Raw genomic sequence first — 13,351 nt, 5'->3', positions numbered from 1 at the left:
AACATTTACCAACTTTCACCTGAATCACTGCAATGACCCCCAAGTCTACCTCTCCTCTGCCTTCAAGGATCTTTCTAAGTGAAATTACTCTTAAAACCTTTAAAATAGTTCTGCACTGCCAATGATAGAACAGCCAAACTTTTTTAGTAAGCCAGGTGGCCTTGTCTTTAACAGGTGGCCTTACCACAAGTCCCTCCTCTACCTGTACCACATATGCTATCCATGCTATGAGCTATCTGGGATGCATAAGTTTATTCTTCCTGTGGACTTATTCCCTTTAAATATACTATACCCACTGCCATTACCTTTCTTAACTTCTCACACACATTTTTTTTTAGATTTATTTATTTATATGAATACACTGTAGCTGTCTTCAGACACACCAGAAGAGGGCATCAGATGGTTGTGAGCCACCACGTGGTTGCTGGGAATTGAACTCAAGACCTCTGGAAGAACAGTCAGTGCTCTTAACCACCGAGCCATCTCTCCAGCCCCTCATACACATACTTATTGACAAAATTTTTATGTATTTTCTTATTCATTCTTGTTTTAAGACAGAGTTTCCCCGTGTAGCCCTGGATGCTCTGGAATTCACTCTGTAGACCAGGCTGGCCTCAAACTTAGAGCTCTACCCATTTAAGTCATACTGTTCTTCATTATTCAGAATGAGCCAAGTTCATGTTCCCAGGAGTCCCTTGTACTGTAAATGCCACACACCAGTTGGAATCCTATATTTGGAAATTTTAGAGTGGTAGCACTAATACTGTTTTTTAAGAACTAAGATAAAGATGCCTTTAATCTCAACACTAAGTCTGCCTCCTCAGTGCTGAGATTAAAGGCATGCCCCACCACTACCCAGCTTCATTCTTCATGACTTTTAAGGGACGGGGGGGGGGGGGGGGGGGGGAGGGAGATCCTACCTCAGTGACAGAGTAGTAACTTGGCATGCACAATTACCTGGGCTAGATCTATCAAATCACAGACAAAAAAAGGAGAAAAAGAAAGAAAACCTACCTAGTTGAAAGGGTAGCTCAAGATGCCAAGTGCCAATATTTGAACACTGGAACCATACAGAAAACAAAACTCCTGAAAGTTGTCCTTTGATCTCCATACATGGCACATGGCCCATGCGTGTGCTCTCCCCATGCACAATGCTGGAGGGCTGCTTTGGGGGATGCTGCAAACGTATCCTTTGTGGGGTGTATTCTAACTCAAAACTGATACATCTCTCTTCATCAAACTTAATTATGCCTTTATAATTGTATTTTTAAATTCCATCACATAATTTTTACATCTAGATTTATGTCTTAGCTACTAGTTCATAATCCTGAGGACAGAAGATACTTTCCTTAATTCATTGCAGATATATACACTTAAGAAGACAGCAGACCCGTACAGTCATGAAAGAGAAAGACCTTTTAAAAGACAAAGTTAGAACTGCTAGTCCCTGTCTTCTTGTTCTTTTGTCCATGCTTGCTTACAATCACAAAGAGCTTAGCTACGCACAGTGAGAAGACAGGGATAGAAAATAAAGTTTCCAGGGACTAGTTGGGGCATCTAAAAGTTGACTCTTATTTACACAACAAGGAAAAGAATGTTTGGTTTTAATACCCAGAGAAAAAACAGTATTAGTGCTACCACTCTAAAATTTCCAAATATAGGATTCCAACTGGTGTGTGGCATTTACAGTACAAGGGACTCCTGGGAACATGAACTTGGCTCATTCTGAATAATGAAGAACAGTATGACTTAAATGGAAAGGATTAGCACCACAGCTACCCCACTTCACTTAGCCATAAATGTGGAAGTTAAAGATGCTGATAAAATGTCAAAAAACCAGGAGACTCTAATCTAAACCAATGAAAACTTCTTGTTCCCCTTTAGTCAAAATAGAAGGTGAAAATATGTGCAACTCACTTGCTATTTAAGAGTTTAAAGGACATAAAAACTTCTCCCAGGAGAATGGATACTTGTTCCACTAACCAAGCCAATGAAATGCTTGTTTCAAAACAGACAAAGTATTGACACAGAAGATTCCCACTTGTGATGCTCTCTGCAGCTTTAGCTTTCTTAAACCTCAAGCCAAAAGGCAAGAGACTAAGGTCAGATAAAGCAATAAAGGGCATCGGGAGGAAAAAGGAAAACATTCCTCTCTGAAGAGAATCTGTAAGACCAAGTCATTTTCTATAAAGTTCTATAGAGCTGAAAGCTTGAGAGGGATGTCAATCAAAGTTCTTAAAAACCAAAATTATTTAAGTAACTGAACAATGCACACATATCACAATACTATATTATACTCCCATAAACTAATCAAAAATAAAAATACTAAGAAATTTAAGAATCCGTACACTTGGGTCAATGTGTATCAGAAAACTAATTACATAATATTTAGGAAAAATAAAAATACTATTCCTGGTCTGAGGCTATGGCTCAATGGTAGAGTATCTGTATAACATGGTAGGAGGGCCCTGGATCCCTAGTACACAAAAGGCAGGGAGAACCATTTAATTCTGATACAAATTCAGATTTGAAAGCCCCAACTTTTCTGCTGTTTTTGTTGCTGTTATACTGAATGTCTGATGCTCCTGCTTCTACCTCTGGTATAATGGGATTACAGGCCTGTCTGCCACCACCCTGGTTCAAGGGTTTGCTGAGATCTAACCCAGGGCCTCTAGTACTAGCCTATACTCTACCTGCTGAGTTATATTCCCTGGCCAGATTTATGAATTCTACTCAGGATGCACTTAATTCTAACAACAGCAATTTGTTAAGACACAACAAGGTACTGTCTACCAAGAAAGCTCACTAGAAACTAAAAGCCCTAGGTCGGTCGGTCTGTCTGTCTGTCTTTCTTTCTTTCTTTCCTTCCTTCCTTCTTTTCTTAAACAGTCTCCCAGACAGTCTAGAAATCCCTGCATCAGCCAGATTATCACTGAATTCCCAGAGCCCTCCCTGCCTTTGCCTCCAAGCACTGGAGTTACAGGTATTCACCACTGCACTGGGTAACACCCATGGTTTTCATTACAGACTAGCCACAAGAGCACTCCCTCACCTAATACCAGACTTACCAAGGGAAAGCTAGTGTCAATCTAACTTGACTGGATTTACAACCACTGAGGGCCTATGTAAGGGCTTTCCAGAAAAGTTCGATTAGAAGGGAAAACTCACAGTGAATGGGACCTGCCACCCACTGCCTAAGATGAAATGGAGAAGAGGAAGTGGGAATAGTAGCACAGTTCCCAGGTCTCCAAAGAAGTGGAGTCCCAACTGCATACCTGGCCTCCATGACCTCTGTCACATCTCCCCACACTGAGGGGCCCACAAGAAACTCTTCCTTCCATAAGATGCTTTTGTCAAGCTTTGTCACCACAACAAGAAAAGTAATTTATACAGCTGTCTTCACAAAGACCTACTCAGGAGGACTGCATCTTGTATGTGACTGGAAAACATCTCCCTCCACTGATTAAAAACCAAACAACCTCCCCTAGACAGTAAGAATGGTTCACTGAATTCTTACTATATGCTTGCATACAGTTTATGTGTAAAGACTCACACAGCAGGCAAGATCTTGGTGGAACAGCAAGTACATGTGAGATAAACAAGTGAATAAATCAATAAAGACTCAAAAGGAGAGGAGGTGTGGTGGCACACACCTATAATCTGGCACGTGTGAACTGAACTCTCTGGAAGTTCAAGGCCAGCCCCAGCTACACAGCAAGTTGTCCACAGACTTCCAGAAATATGTCATGGCACTCACAGACCCATTCCCATGCCCAAGTAAATAAATTTCTCTAGATGACAGCCCAGGCTGGCTTCAAACTCAAGAGACTCACCGGCCTCTGCCTCCCAAGAGCTAGGATAAAAGGCACACACACCACCACATTCAGCTTATTGTTTTAAAAAGAGAAACAAGACTGCTTTCTTTTGTTTTATGGGGGGAGGAGTGTTGATAAATGTAGCCCAGTCTAGCCCAGAACTCCCATGTAGCCCAGTGACTCTGAACCTAAGTTCCTCCTGTCCCTGCCTCAACAGTGCTAGAACTACAGGTGTGCACTTATATGCCTCAATTTAAAATGCCTTTTTCCAAATCAATCTCGTGAAGTAAACATACCATAAAGTATCAGAGTCAAAACAATTTTAGATAAACGACCTTTCATTTTTAATCTACTGAAAAACACATTCTTCTATCCCCTCATCTAAAAGAGGAAGAAAGCTGGAGAATGGTAGATCAAACTAAACATGACCCAAACCTCAAAAGCCAAAAAAAGGCACAAGAAAGAATAGGAAAATATATCCAAACTCCCTCCTCCAAATAAATAAATTTTTAAAGGTGCTATATGAACATTGCTAAAGTCAGTTAAAACTGGCAACACTGCCAGGCCTGGGGGCACATGCCTCTAACCCCTGTCCTTAGGAGGCAGAGGCAGGCAGACCACCTCTGAAGCTATCGTAGTTTACACAGTTTGTTTCAAGCCAGCCAGACTTTGTCTCAGATAATAACATTATTGTTGTTGTTGTTGTTGTTATTCAAAAATACCAGCATTTTCAAATGTTTCTCTTTCCTCCCACTACACTGTTTACAGAATCCAAGAGTAAGCAGAACTACCTAGGAATGAAACCTCAGCCCTAGTTGTTTTGTTGATTTGAGATAGGGTCTGACATGTAGCCAGAGGTGCACTCCAGCCTGCTATGTACTGGAACACAAATGCGCACCACCAACACTGGGCTTTAGCTCCTTTTAAATTGCAGACTGCTTCCTTTCCTTATCCTTAAAGGTATTTTCAACACTCCAGTGATTAAAACATTAAAAGTTAGTCTAACTGAGAGGACCAGTAAACCAGGATTTCCTGATCACTTTTCCTTTTAAGCTTCCTAGAGCAAATCAGGAAGAAGCCCATGGGCAGCCCTGAGAACACAATAAACTAGAAGAATCCACAAAGCAAATCAACAGAGCTGCCTCAGCTCATCTGGGTGGCTCAATGGGCAGCACTCAGCTAAAGAAAATGCCAGTGCACAGGTGGAAGAGGACCAGTGTTAGGTCAAGTGTCTATGAATAACTGTACTCCTCTGCTAGAACCACCACACAAACTCTCAAATATATCAAGAGAGCCTGAAAGACAAGAGTAGGACTGACTAGTAACTCTGGAAACCAAAATCAAGACATGAAAAACCTCTTTTAGGGAGGAAACAAGACAATTCGGGCAAAAATGATCCTGACCAAATGCATGACTAGGTAAAAGTCTCTCCGCACTGCTGCATGATCAAGCCTCCAGAGACTTACCCTGCATAAGGTCAGCAAAAATAACTCATCTGGGCTGGCCATGTAGCTCAGTAGTAAAGCACATGCTTGGCATGCCTCTGTTTGTGTGTGTGTGTGTGTGTGTGTGTGTGTGTGTTTTGTGTATAATTAGGTTACTCAACACAGAGCCATTCACTAACAAAAACCCCAGTGCCAAGCGTGAAAAACCTCTCTGAGTTGTTGGTCAGAGGACTACAAGTCTCTCCAAATGATAGACTATATTGCAGTTGCCTTCTAAACCTTGAAGGTAAACCTCTTGTTGATGACACCACACACATCAGACACAGAACTTAGAGGAACAGAGCTGAAATTGACCTGGAAACCTCCTCCCTGAGGACTGACTAGTCCTTATAGTAAGAGGTGCTGCGTAAGCTGCCAACGGAGAGAAGCAAGCTCACCCAGCTGTAAAGCATATGAACCACAACGGTGACTAGACTAGTAAGAGATACCCCCAACAGTACAACAGTGATCCTTTTACTTTGGTGGGAGCCAATAACTGTCTAACTGAACTTAAAAACCACTCAGTAAGAGGGAATTCATTCCTGGCACTGTAAACATAGCCAACTAACCATGGACAGAGAAGTCACAGACCTGAGAGGAAAACCTACCACTGTCATGTTCCTAACCCAGTATTTTCTAACCATATTCTAAATATTTATTCGTTATACCCACATATAAATGTAGCTCTCATCCCTCATCAAAGAAGCTTCTCTTTGCAATAGACTGAGACTATTACAGAGATCCACAATTCATCAAACGCAGTTAGACTGGGAGGTGCTCAACTCAAACTGCTACATCTGCAACACAACCCCTACATCTAGGGCTGGGGGCGGGGGGGGGCAGAATAACAGAAGGATGGGCACAAAGAGTCTATAGAATACCTGTTGCCAGACAGTGTCCCCTAAGCATGACAGGAAGAAATACACCTATAAAATCTCACAGGTTATGGCTGCCAGAACATGACCAGCATAGGGTCAAGAGCAGTTGTCATGCCAACATGGTCAGCAGTTCCACAGTCTCAACCACAGATGATGAGCCAAGGTCATCAATGACTGCAGAGAGGGAGATGCTTGCCTCCTGGAACGAACTCCTGCATAGGGTAAAAGGTCAGCTCTAAATACTTACATATGAGCAACACTGAATACTCAGTAGGTTGTACACACAGAGAATAACTAAAGAGACCATAAGCTGGGGAGGATTCGGGAGTTGGGCTGGGAGTGATCTAGACACAGTGCCCCTGTACAGTGTTGTCAAACAAAGCTCTGAAAACTGGGCAGAGTGTCATACCCTTGTCATCCCGGCACTGATGACACAGCTAGATCCCTGGAGCTCAAAAGCTAGCCAACCTAGCCTATCGGGTGACTCTGGCCACTGAGAGCCGATGTCCCAAACAAAAAGGTGATGCGTGCCTGAGGAATAACACCTCAGCTTGTCCTCTGGTATATATATATAATCTCATATATATATATATATATATATATATATATATATATATATACACACACACACACACACACACACACACACACAAACTCAAATCCTAGGATCCATAAAACATGGCACAATTCTTAACATTTTCAGGCTACAGTTTACAATTATTATTAACATCAATCTTTTGCCAGAATAACTTTTAATATTAAAATGTGTAGGGCTAAAGAGGAGGAAAAGGCTTCTGAGCCCCACCTCTAACTCAGGAGCTATGAACAGTCCAAGGTAAGTCAGTCTTCTTTAAGGGTGTGGCTCCTGGTAGGTCACCCACATTTCAGTAGACGGGCCCACAGCCAGGAGATGAACGGGACAAAGTGAACTCGATGCGTAATTTTTTTAAGGGAGCTGGAGGATAAAGAAATGGTTCCATGGTTGAGAGCATTATCTGCTCTCTCAGAGGACCAAGGTTTGGTTCCCAAAATATATATGGTGGCTCAGAACCATCTAAGCCCCAGTTCTAAGGGAGCCAACAACCTCTTTTGGCATCTATAGGCATTAGGCATGCAAGTGGTACAGAGACATACATGCAGGCAAAACACTCATACACATAAAAAGCTAAAACTAAAAAATATTTTTAAATAAAAAAGAAACAAAGAAAGAAAGGAGAAAAGAATTGGATGCTTCTACTTTGTGGCCCTTTCGTAACACCATTCTACCTGCCAAGAACTCTGAAACACGAAACACTAAGCTTTCAGTCTTCAAAGGCACAATTTCTACTTCAATGACAAGAACAAAGTTTGATAAGCAAATATTTGAATAGAATTACTTTTATGTTAGTCTTACTGATAATAGGATATCACAAATTATACAAAGTATTACGCACAGAATTATATTTTCTTTACCTGTTCCTCAAGCCTGTTCCATTGCCACAGCCGCCACCAACCAAAGTCTGTATTGAAGGTAGAGCAGAACGGCTTAGCTGCTGCCGACTAGGACCCCTCCTTCTACTGGGCATGTCCAGGAACCAGGTAGTTTCCAGTGCCACCTGAAGTTGCAACCCAGGCTAATGGCTGTCAACTTATTTCAATTCTGAATAATAAAAAATAAAATATATACATATATAACATTTTATATAATATATATATAACATTTTATAGAAGTCAGTTTAACAAGCAAATGTTAAAACTAAGTGAGCAGATCTTATAAACCCCAGATTGAATCTTCAAATAAATGTTCCCATTCCTTTATACTGCTTGGATCTTGGGGGTAGGGTCAGAGGCGTAAATTCTGATCTAATCTTTGTTCAGTGTTAAGGCAACTCACAATTTGTGTCTTTTGTTGCTGACTTTTTGTTAAATAAAACAGACTACAATCTACAAGTTGGAAGCCTACAAGAAACACTACAACTTACTCAATTCTAATTTGATATTTCACATTAAAGTCACTTGAAATAAAGGAAACTTATCACTGCCCAAAATAACAGATGGTTATCAAGGAATCTGGTTGAGATAAGACCTGCCACACATTTCTGACCTTGACCAAGTCGTTTAACCAGAGTTTGTTTCTTCATTTCATTCAAATGGTTGTCCGTTTCAGAAAAGCTACTGTAAAACCACTAAGAAATTAAGTGAAATTGCAAAATTAAACAGTGAAAAAAGATCTTCATGGGGGAGGGGGCGGAGAGGAAGATGACGACATTGTTTTCCTCAATTTAGGCAAATATGGTTCTGCCAACATATACCAAATATTTCCTAAATACAACTAAAAATGCTCTGAAGACTACACGTTGAAAAAAACATTTTTTTGGAACATTACTACTGCAGAGGGATCCGATGTTCCCTATTCCAGATCCCTTGACTGCAGACTAACAAACGCCAGGTGGGACAAAGAATCCAAACTGTTAGAGGCGAAGACAGCTGATCCTAGCTCAATTAAAGAGAAAGTAAGGTGAGGGCAAAAGGCTGGGACTCAATAGCGAGAGATAGCTTAAGGTGGACGGCCAGAAACCACAAACTCGACTAGACTAGCCTCCAAGAAGGAATCACTTAGTGGTCCCAGCCCGGCAGCCGAAAGGACCGAAGCACGCCAGGGACAGCGAGATGACAAAGCAGGTTAAGTAAAACTCACGCATGGAACAGGCTGGCCACGGAGAAGGATCCCAGGGAGGAGGCGGCGGCTTCAGAGACCCGACCCCGAGCACCCGAACTCACTCCCGTCTTTGAAGCGCTCCGAAACAGCTGCCGGGACGCAGGCAGGACCCCACTGGAGAGTCGAAGAAACGTGGGTCTCTAGGTTATCAGACCCAGACCGGGAGTCCGTGCCAGAGCTAAAGTCAGAAGCAGAGCCTGACCCCATCACCAAGCTTCATCATCCTCAGGCTCCATCGCCCAGGAGCTGAGGAGACGTGGCAGCGCACAGCGATGACGTCAGCTCTGCGTCGAGCTGGCCCCCGGAAACAGACTTGCGGCCAGCAGAGCCGGCTCGCCACCCTCACCGTGCACCTGCGCAGTGGGACTCTCGCCCTTTCCCGCCCGCTCGGGCTTTCCGGCCCACGCGTGGCTTGCGGAGGTTTTTGTTTATTTGTTCGTTTGTTTGTTTGAGGTTCCCATTCCCCCACCCCCCAGTTTCCTAGGCTTTAGTCAGCAAGTGTCTAGAGGCTTTCCTTTACCAGAGGAGGGAAATTGGGAGTTGCCACCTAAGGTCACGTCATTCATATGCAAACGACTGTCGGCTGGCACTTCAGACTCCAGCCCCTCCCCCCCTTGCACGGACTGTACGTTAAATAATGAACTAGATAGATGCTAGAAACAAAAACCGAGTTCTAGAAAAGTTCGGGCTAGTTAAAAAAAAGAGAACGCACCAACAAGCCTCAGTAATGCTGTTAATAACAATAAATGCACGGTTAAAAGTACATCTGAGGTCCAGGGATGGTACTAGTGTCAAGACTGAAAATGGTTCTTAGCTGAAACTCCAAAGATGAGTAAATTGTTTTCCCGTGGACATTACGTGGTAGATAAAAAGATAAGGAGGATTCAGTTGTACAGCTTACTTTACCACGCTGAATTCAGTCCCTAGCATTCACCCTACCAAAAAAGATGGGCAGCCCAATGATGCATTCCAGAACTGTCAAGAGTTTGATATTAAAACAGTATCAAAATGAAGCCTAGTGTGTTGGTGGAGGCCAGAGGGATCCCTGAGAGGAGGCGGTGGCTTCACAGACCCGACCTCGGGCACCCGAACTCACTCCCTTCTTTGAAGATCAGAGTTCAAGATTATCCTCAACTTCATTGTAAACTGTTGCTACATAAAGCCTTATTAGAAAGAGAGACAGAGAGAAACAGAGAGAGAGAGAGAGAGAGAGAGAGAGAGAGAGAGAGAAGAAGAAGGAGGAGGAGGAGGAGGAGGAGGAGGAGGAGGAGGAGGAAAGGAAGGAAGGAAGGAAGGAAGGAAGGAAGGAAGAAAAGCAAGCATTGCAAATTTTAAAAAATAAAACCCACAAAACTGCCAATCAATAATTCAGCCAATGAACTAAGCAGATCGTTTTCATAAGAAAAAGAAAATACAAAGCCAGGACTTTTAATCCCAGCACTCAAGAGGCAAATCGCTCAGTTTGAGGTCATACTGGTCTGTGTAGTGAGTTCTAGGCTTGCTGGGACTACACAGCCAGACCCTGTTCCAAAGAAAAAATAACCAATAAGTATTTTTAAAAGTGTTCCACATCCTTAGCTCTCAGGGGGATACAAATTAAAACTACTTTGAGATTCCATCTCACCTCAGTCAGATTTGCTATTATCAAGAAAAAAAGATAAATATAAATAAATAAAAATGTTGGCTAGAGGGGCTGGAGAGATGGCTCAGCAGTTATGAGCACTGGCTGCTCTTCTGGAGGTCATGAATTCAAATCCCAGCAACCACATGGTGGCTCACAACCATTCATAATGAGATCTGCCCTCATATGGGGTGTCTGAAGACAGCGACAGTGTACTTACATATAATAAATAAATAGACAAACAAACCTTTGGGCCAGAGGGAGAGGGGCTGGACCTAGAGGGAGAAGGGAATTGGGGGTGGGGAGGAGGGGAAAGAAGTTCCAGGTCATCTCTGCTATATAGTGAGTTCAACGCCAGCCTGAGATAAAAGAAACCCTGTGTCAAACATACACACACACACACACACACACAATGTTGGCTAGGATGAAAAGAGAGAGGACAAGAATCCTTACAGTTGGTGTCCGTATAGAAAGGTATAACCACTATGGGAGTCATTATGGAGGTTTCTGAAAATTATAACAAAAAACACTATGATATGATAGGACCTGGCTGTACCAGTCCTGACCATATACCCAAAGATAGTTGCACATCCACATTTACTGCCGTTTCATTCACAATAGCAGGGATATTGAGTCAGTCTATACATGTCCATCTTCAAATGGGTGGGTCATAAAAATGTGGTTCATACACCATGGATTTTATTAAGCTTTTAAAAAAAATGATAGAACTGGAAAATATTGTATCAAGTGAGGCAACAAGTCTGCAAAGAGAAACACCAGGTGTTCCCTCTCATATGCATATTAACTGTTTTTGTACGTCTCGCATGTGAATGTCAGGCCACGAGTGTGGAGGTCATAGGACAACCTTGGATACTTTCCACCTTGTCTGAGACAGGGTCCCCTTGTTATTGGCTGGGTTTTTTTTTTTTTTTTTTTTTTTTTTTTTTTTTTTTTCGAGACAGGCTTTCTCTGTGTAGCCCTGACTGTCCTGGAACTCACTCTGTAGACCAGGTTGGCCTCGAACTCAGAAATCCGCCTGCCTCTGCCTCCCAAGTGCTGGGATTAAAGGCGTGCGCCACCACTGCCCGGCTTGGCTGTTTCTTATGCCAGGCTATTGTGGCCTTTGAGCTTCTGGGGATTCTCATGCCTCTGCCTCCCATCTTGTCACAGGCTTGCTAGGATCACGGATGCATCCTACCACACCTAACTTGGTATAGCTTCTGGAGAACTCCTGGCCTCATGTTTGCATCACAAGCACTTTCTACACTGCACCTCTCCCCAGCTGTACATGTGTGTTTCTGTAGGAATGAGTATAGGTAGACATCAGGGAGGGAGGATGGGACCCAGAGAACGGGAATTGAGGCTTTAAGGAGGCAGTGGGTGACAAGGGTAATAAAATATGTGACATAAAAGAGGAAAGGGGAAAACTGAAGGAGGAAAGGTAATGGCAGGAAGTTAATGCGGGACCACAAGGGGACAACCAAAACTAAGTAGGTGTGAAGATGTGGTAAGGAAACCACATTTGGTATATGTATATGGTAATTATATGTATATGTAAATTATATGTATATGGTAATTAAGAAGTAAAATTTTAGGGAAAAAAAATCAAAATGAGAATGTATCAACTTTGTATCAACTTTGTATCAAACATCTTTGTATCAACTGTAGGATTACTTAAACTTTATTAGAAATTGTTGCCCCCGACATTGGACTGTATATTTTATTGAAATTTCACAAGCAGGTGGAAGATGTAGCTTAGTGATAGAGCACTTACTTAGCATACGTGAGCTTCGTGAGCTTCGGAACTAAGATCCCCAGCACTGAAAGAGGAACAAAAACTTCAAGGGGTGGCAGCACAGCCTGTACTCTCAGCCCTTTAGAAGTTAAGGCAGAAAATTCCAAGCCAGCCTTGGTTATAGAAGACCCTACTAAAATAGAGGAAAATATACCTGCAAACACCCTGACAGTGCACCAATTCCCATTTTGTAGAAGAAACATAAGAACTGAAACCCAACAACTTGTTGGAAACAACCTACCTATACTAAGCCAAAATAGAAACAGGTTTGTCTGAAAGTGACCTAACAGTAAAGCAAAATGGAAACTGTCCCTTAATGGGACAAAAAAGTCCCTTTCTTCTTTTTACTTTATGTCCCTACCCAATCCTTTCTGCTGAAGGGATGCCCTCCCATAGGCTTCATTCCTGCTTGTACATGCACATATCTTGTGAAGGCCTTCCATACAGAAACCCCAGCTCCATCCCCACTCACCTCAAAGGCAACCAAGACTTCACTGCCTATTCCCTGGAGGAACAAAGGGGAGTGTACCAACCCAACTGGAAGTGTGAAAGGATAGAATCAGGCCTTAAAAATTTGTTAAGCTGGTTATGTTGGAGGAAGGGAGTTGGGATGGAAGGTGACTAGGAGAGTTTAGCCTGGGCCTCTCTAGTCAACCTTTTCCCTATGTGATGCCTTTTTTATTTGAGAGTCTCTGCAAATGACCCTTGGTTCCCTTCAGGAACTGTTTCAGTCTGAAAAGAAAATGCAAAGCAAGACATGGTGGTGCAGCCAGTAATCCCCCCACTTGGAGTGCTAAGGCTGGAGGATTGCTGTGAGGCCTTCTGTCTGAAAAACACATTATGTCAATAGCAGGTACTGACTTCCTGAGGTTGAATTCTACATCCACTTTCAAGAAAAGTAGATGATGATCTAATGAAAAAGTCCCTGTCCTTCTCGGGAACACCCTGCAATCCCCTGCCTCAGACAAGTCCTTCCACCCTCTGACCTTAGAAAGTGGAGATGTGAGACAGAGAGAAATCTCTATTTTTCTCGTTTGGCCTCAAATAAATCTGCTACCTC

At 42.6% G+C, this 13,351-nt stretch overlaps 1 protein-coding gene across 2 annotated transcripts in view; it reads right to left on the bottom strand.

Annotated features, from left to right (window-relative positions):
- The window catches only part of Tmem39a (transmembrane protein 39A), a 29,112-nt gene extending 19,934 nt beyond the window's left edge, over nucleotides 1-9,178 (bottom strand). The window contains exons 1-2 of one of the 2 annotated variants that reach the window (XM_034515587.2): nucleotides 8,855-9,178; nucleotides 7,630-7,816 (exon numbers count right to left, since the gene is read on the bottom strand). In XM_034515587.2, the coding sequence (XP_034371478.1) occupies nucleotides 7,630-7,742 (113 nt within the window). In that variant the 5' untranslated portion in view covers nucleotides 7,743-7,816; nucleotides 8,855-9,178. The remainder of the gene's footprint in view (nucleotides 1-7,629; nucleotides 7,817-8,854) is intronic. The other variant, XM_034515588.2, reaches the window with a different exon arrangement.
- Nucleotides 9,179-13,351: the final 4,173 nt, after the last annotated feature.

This window comes from Arvicanthis niloticus, chromosome 12, assembly GCF_011762505.2.
Source record: "Arvicanthis niloticus isolate mArvNil1 chromosome 12, mArvNil1.pat.X, whole genome shotgun sequence".
Classification (NCBI taxonomy): Eukaryota; Metazoa; Chordata; class Mammalia; order Rodentia; family Muridae; genus Arvicanthis; species Arvicanthis niloticus.
Note: the sequence above shows the minus strand (reverse complement) of the source record. Positions and strands in the feature narration are given on the sequence as shown.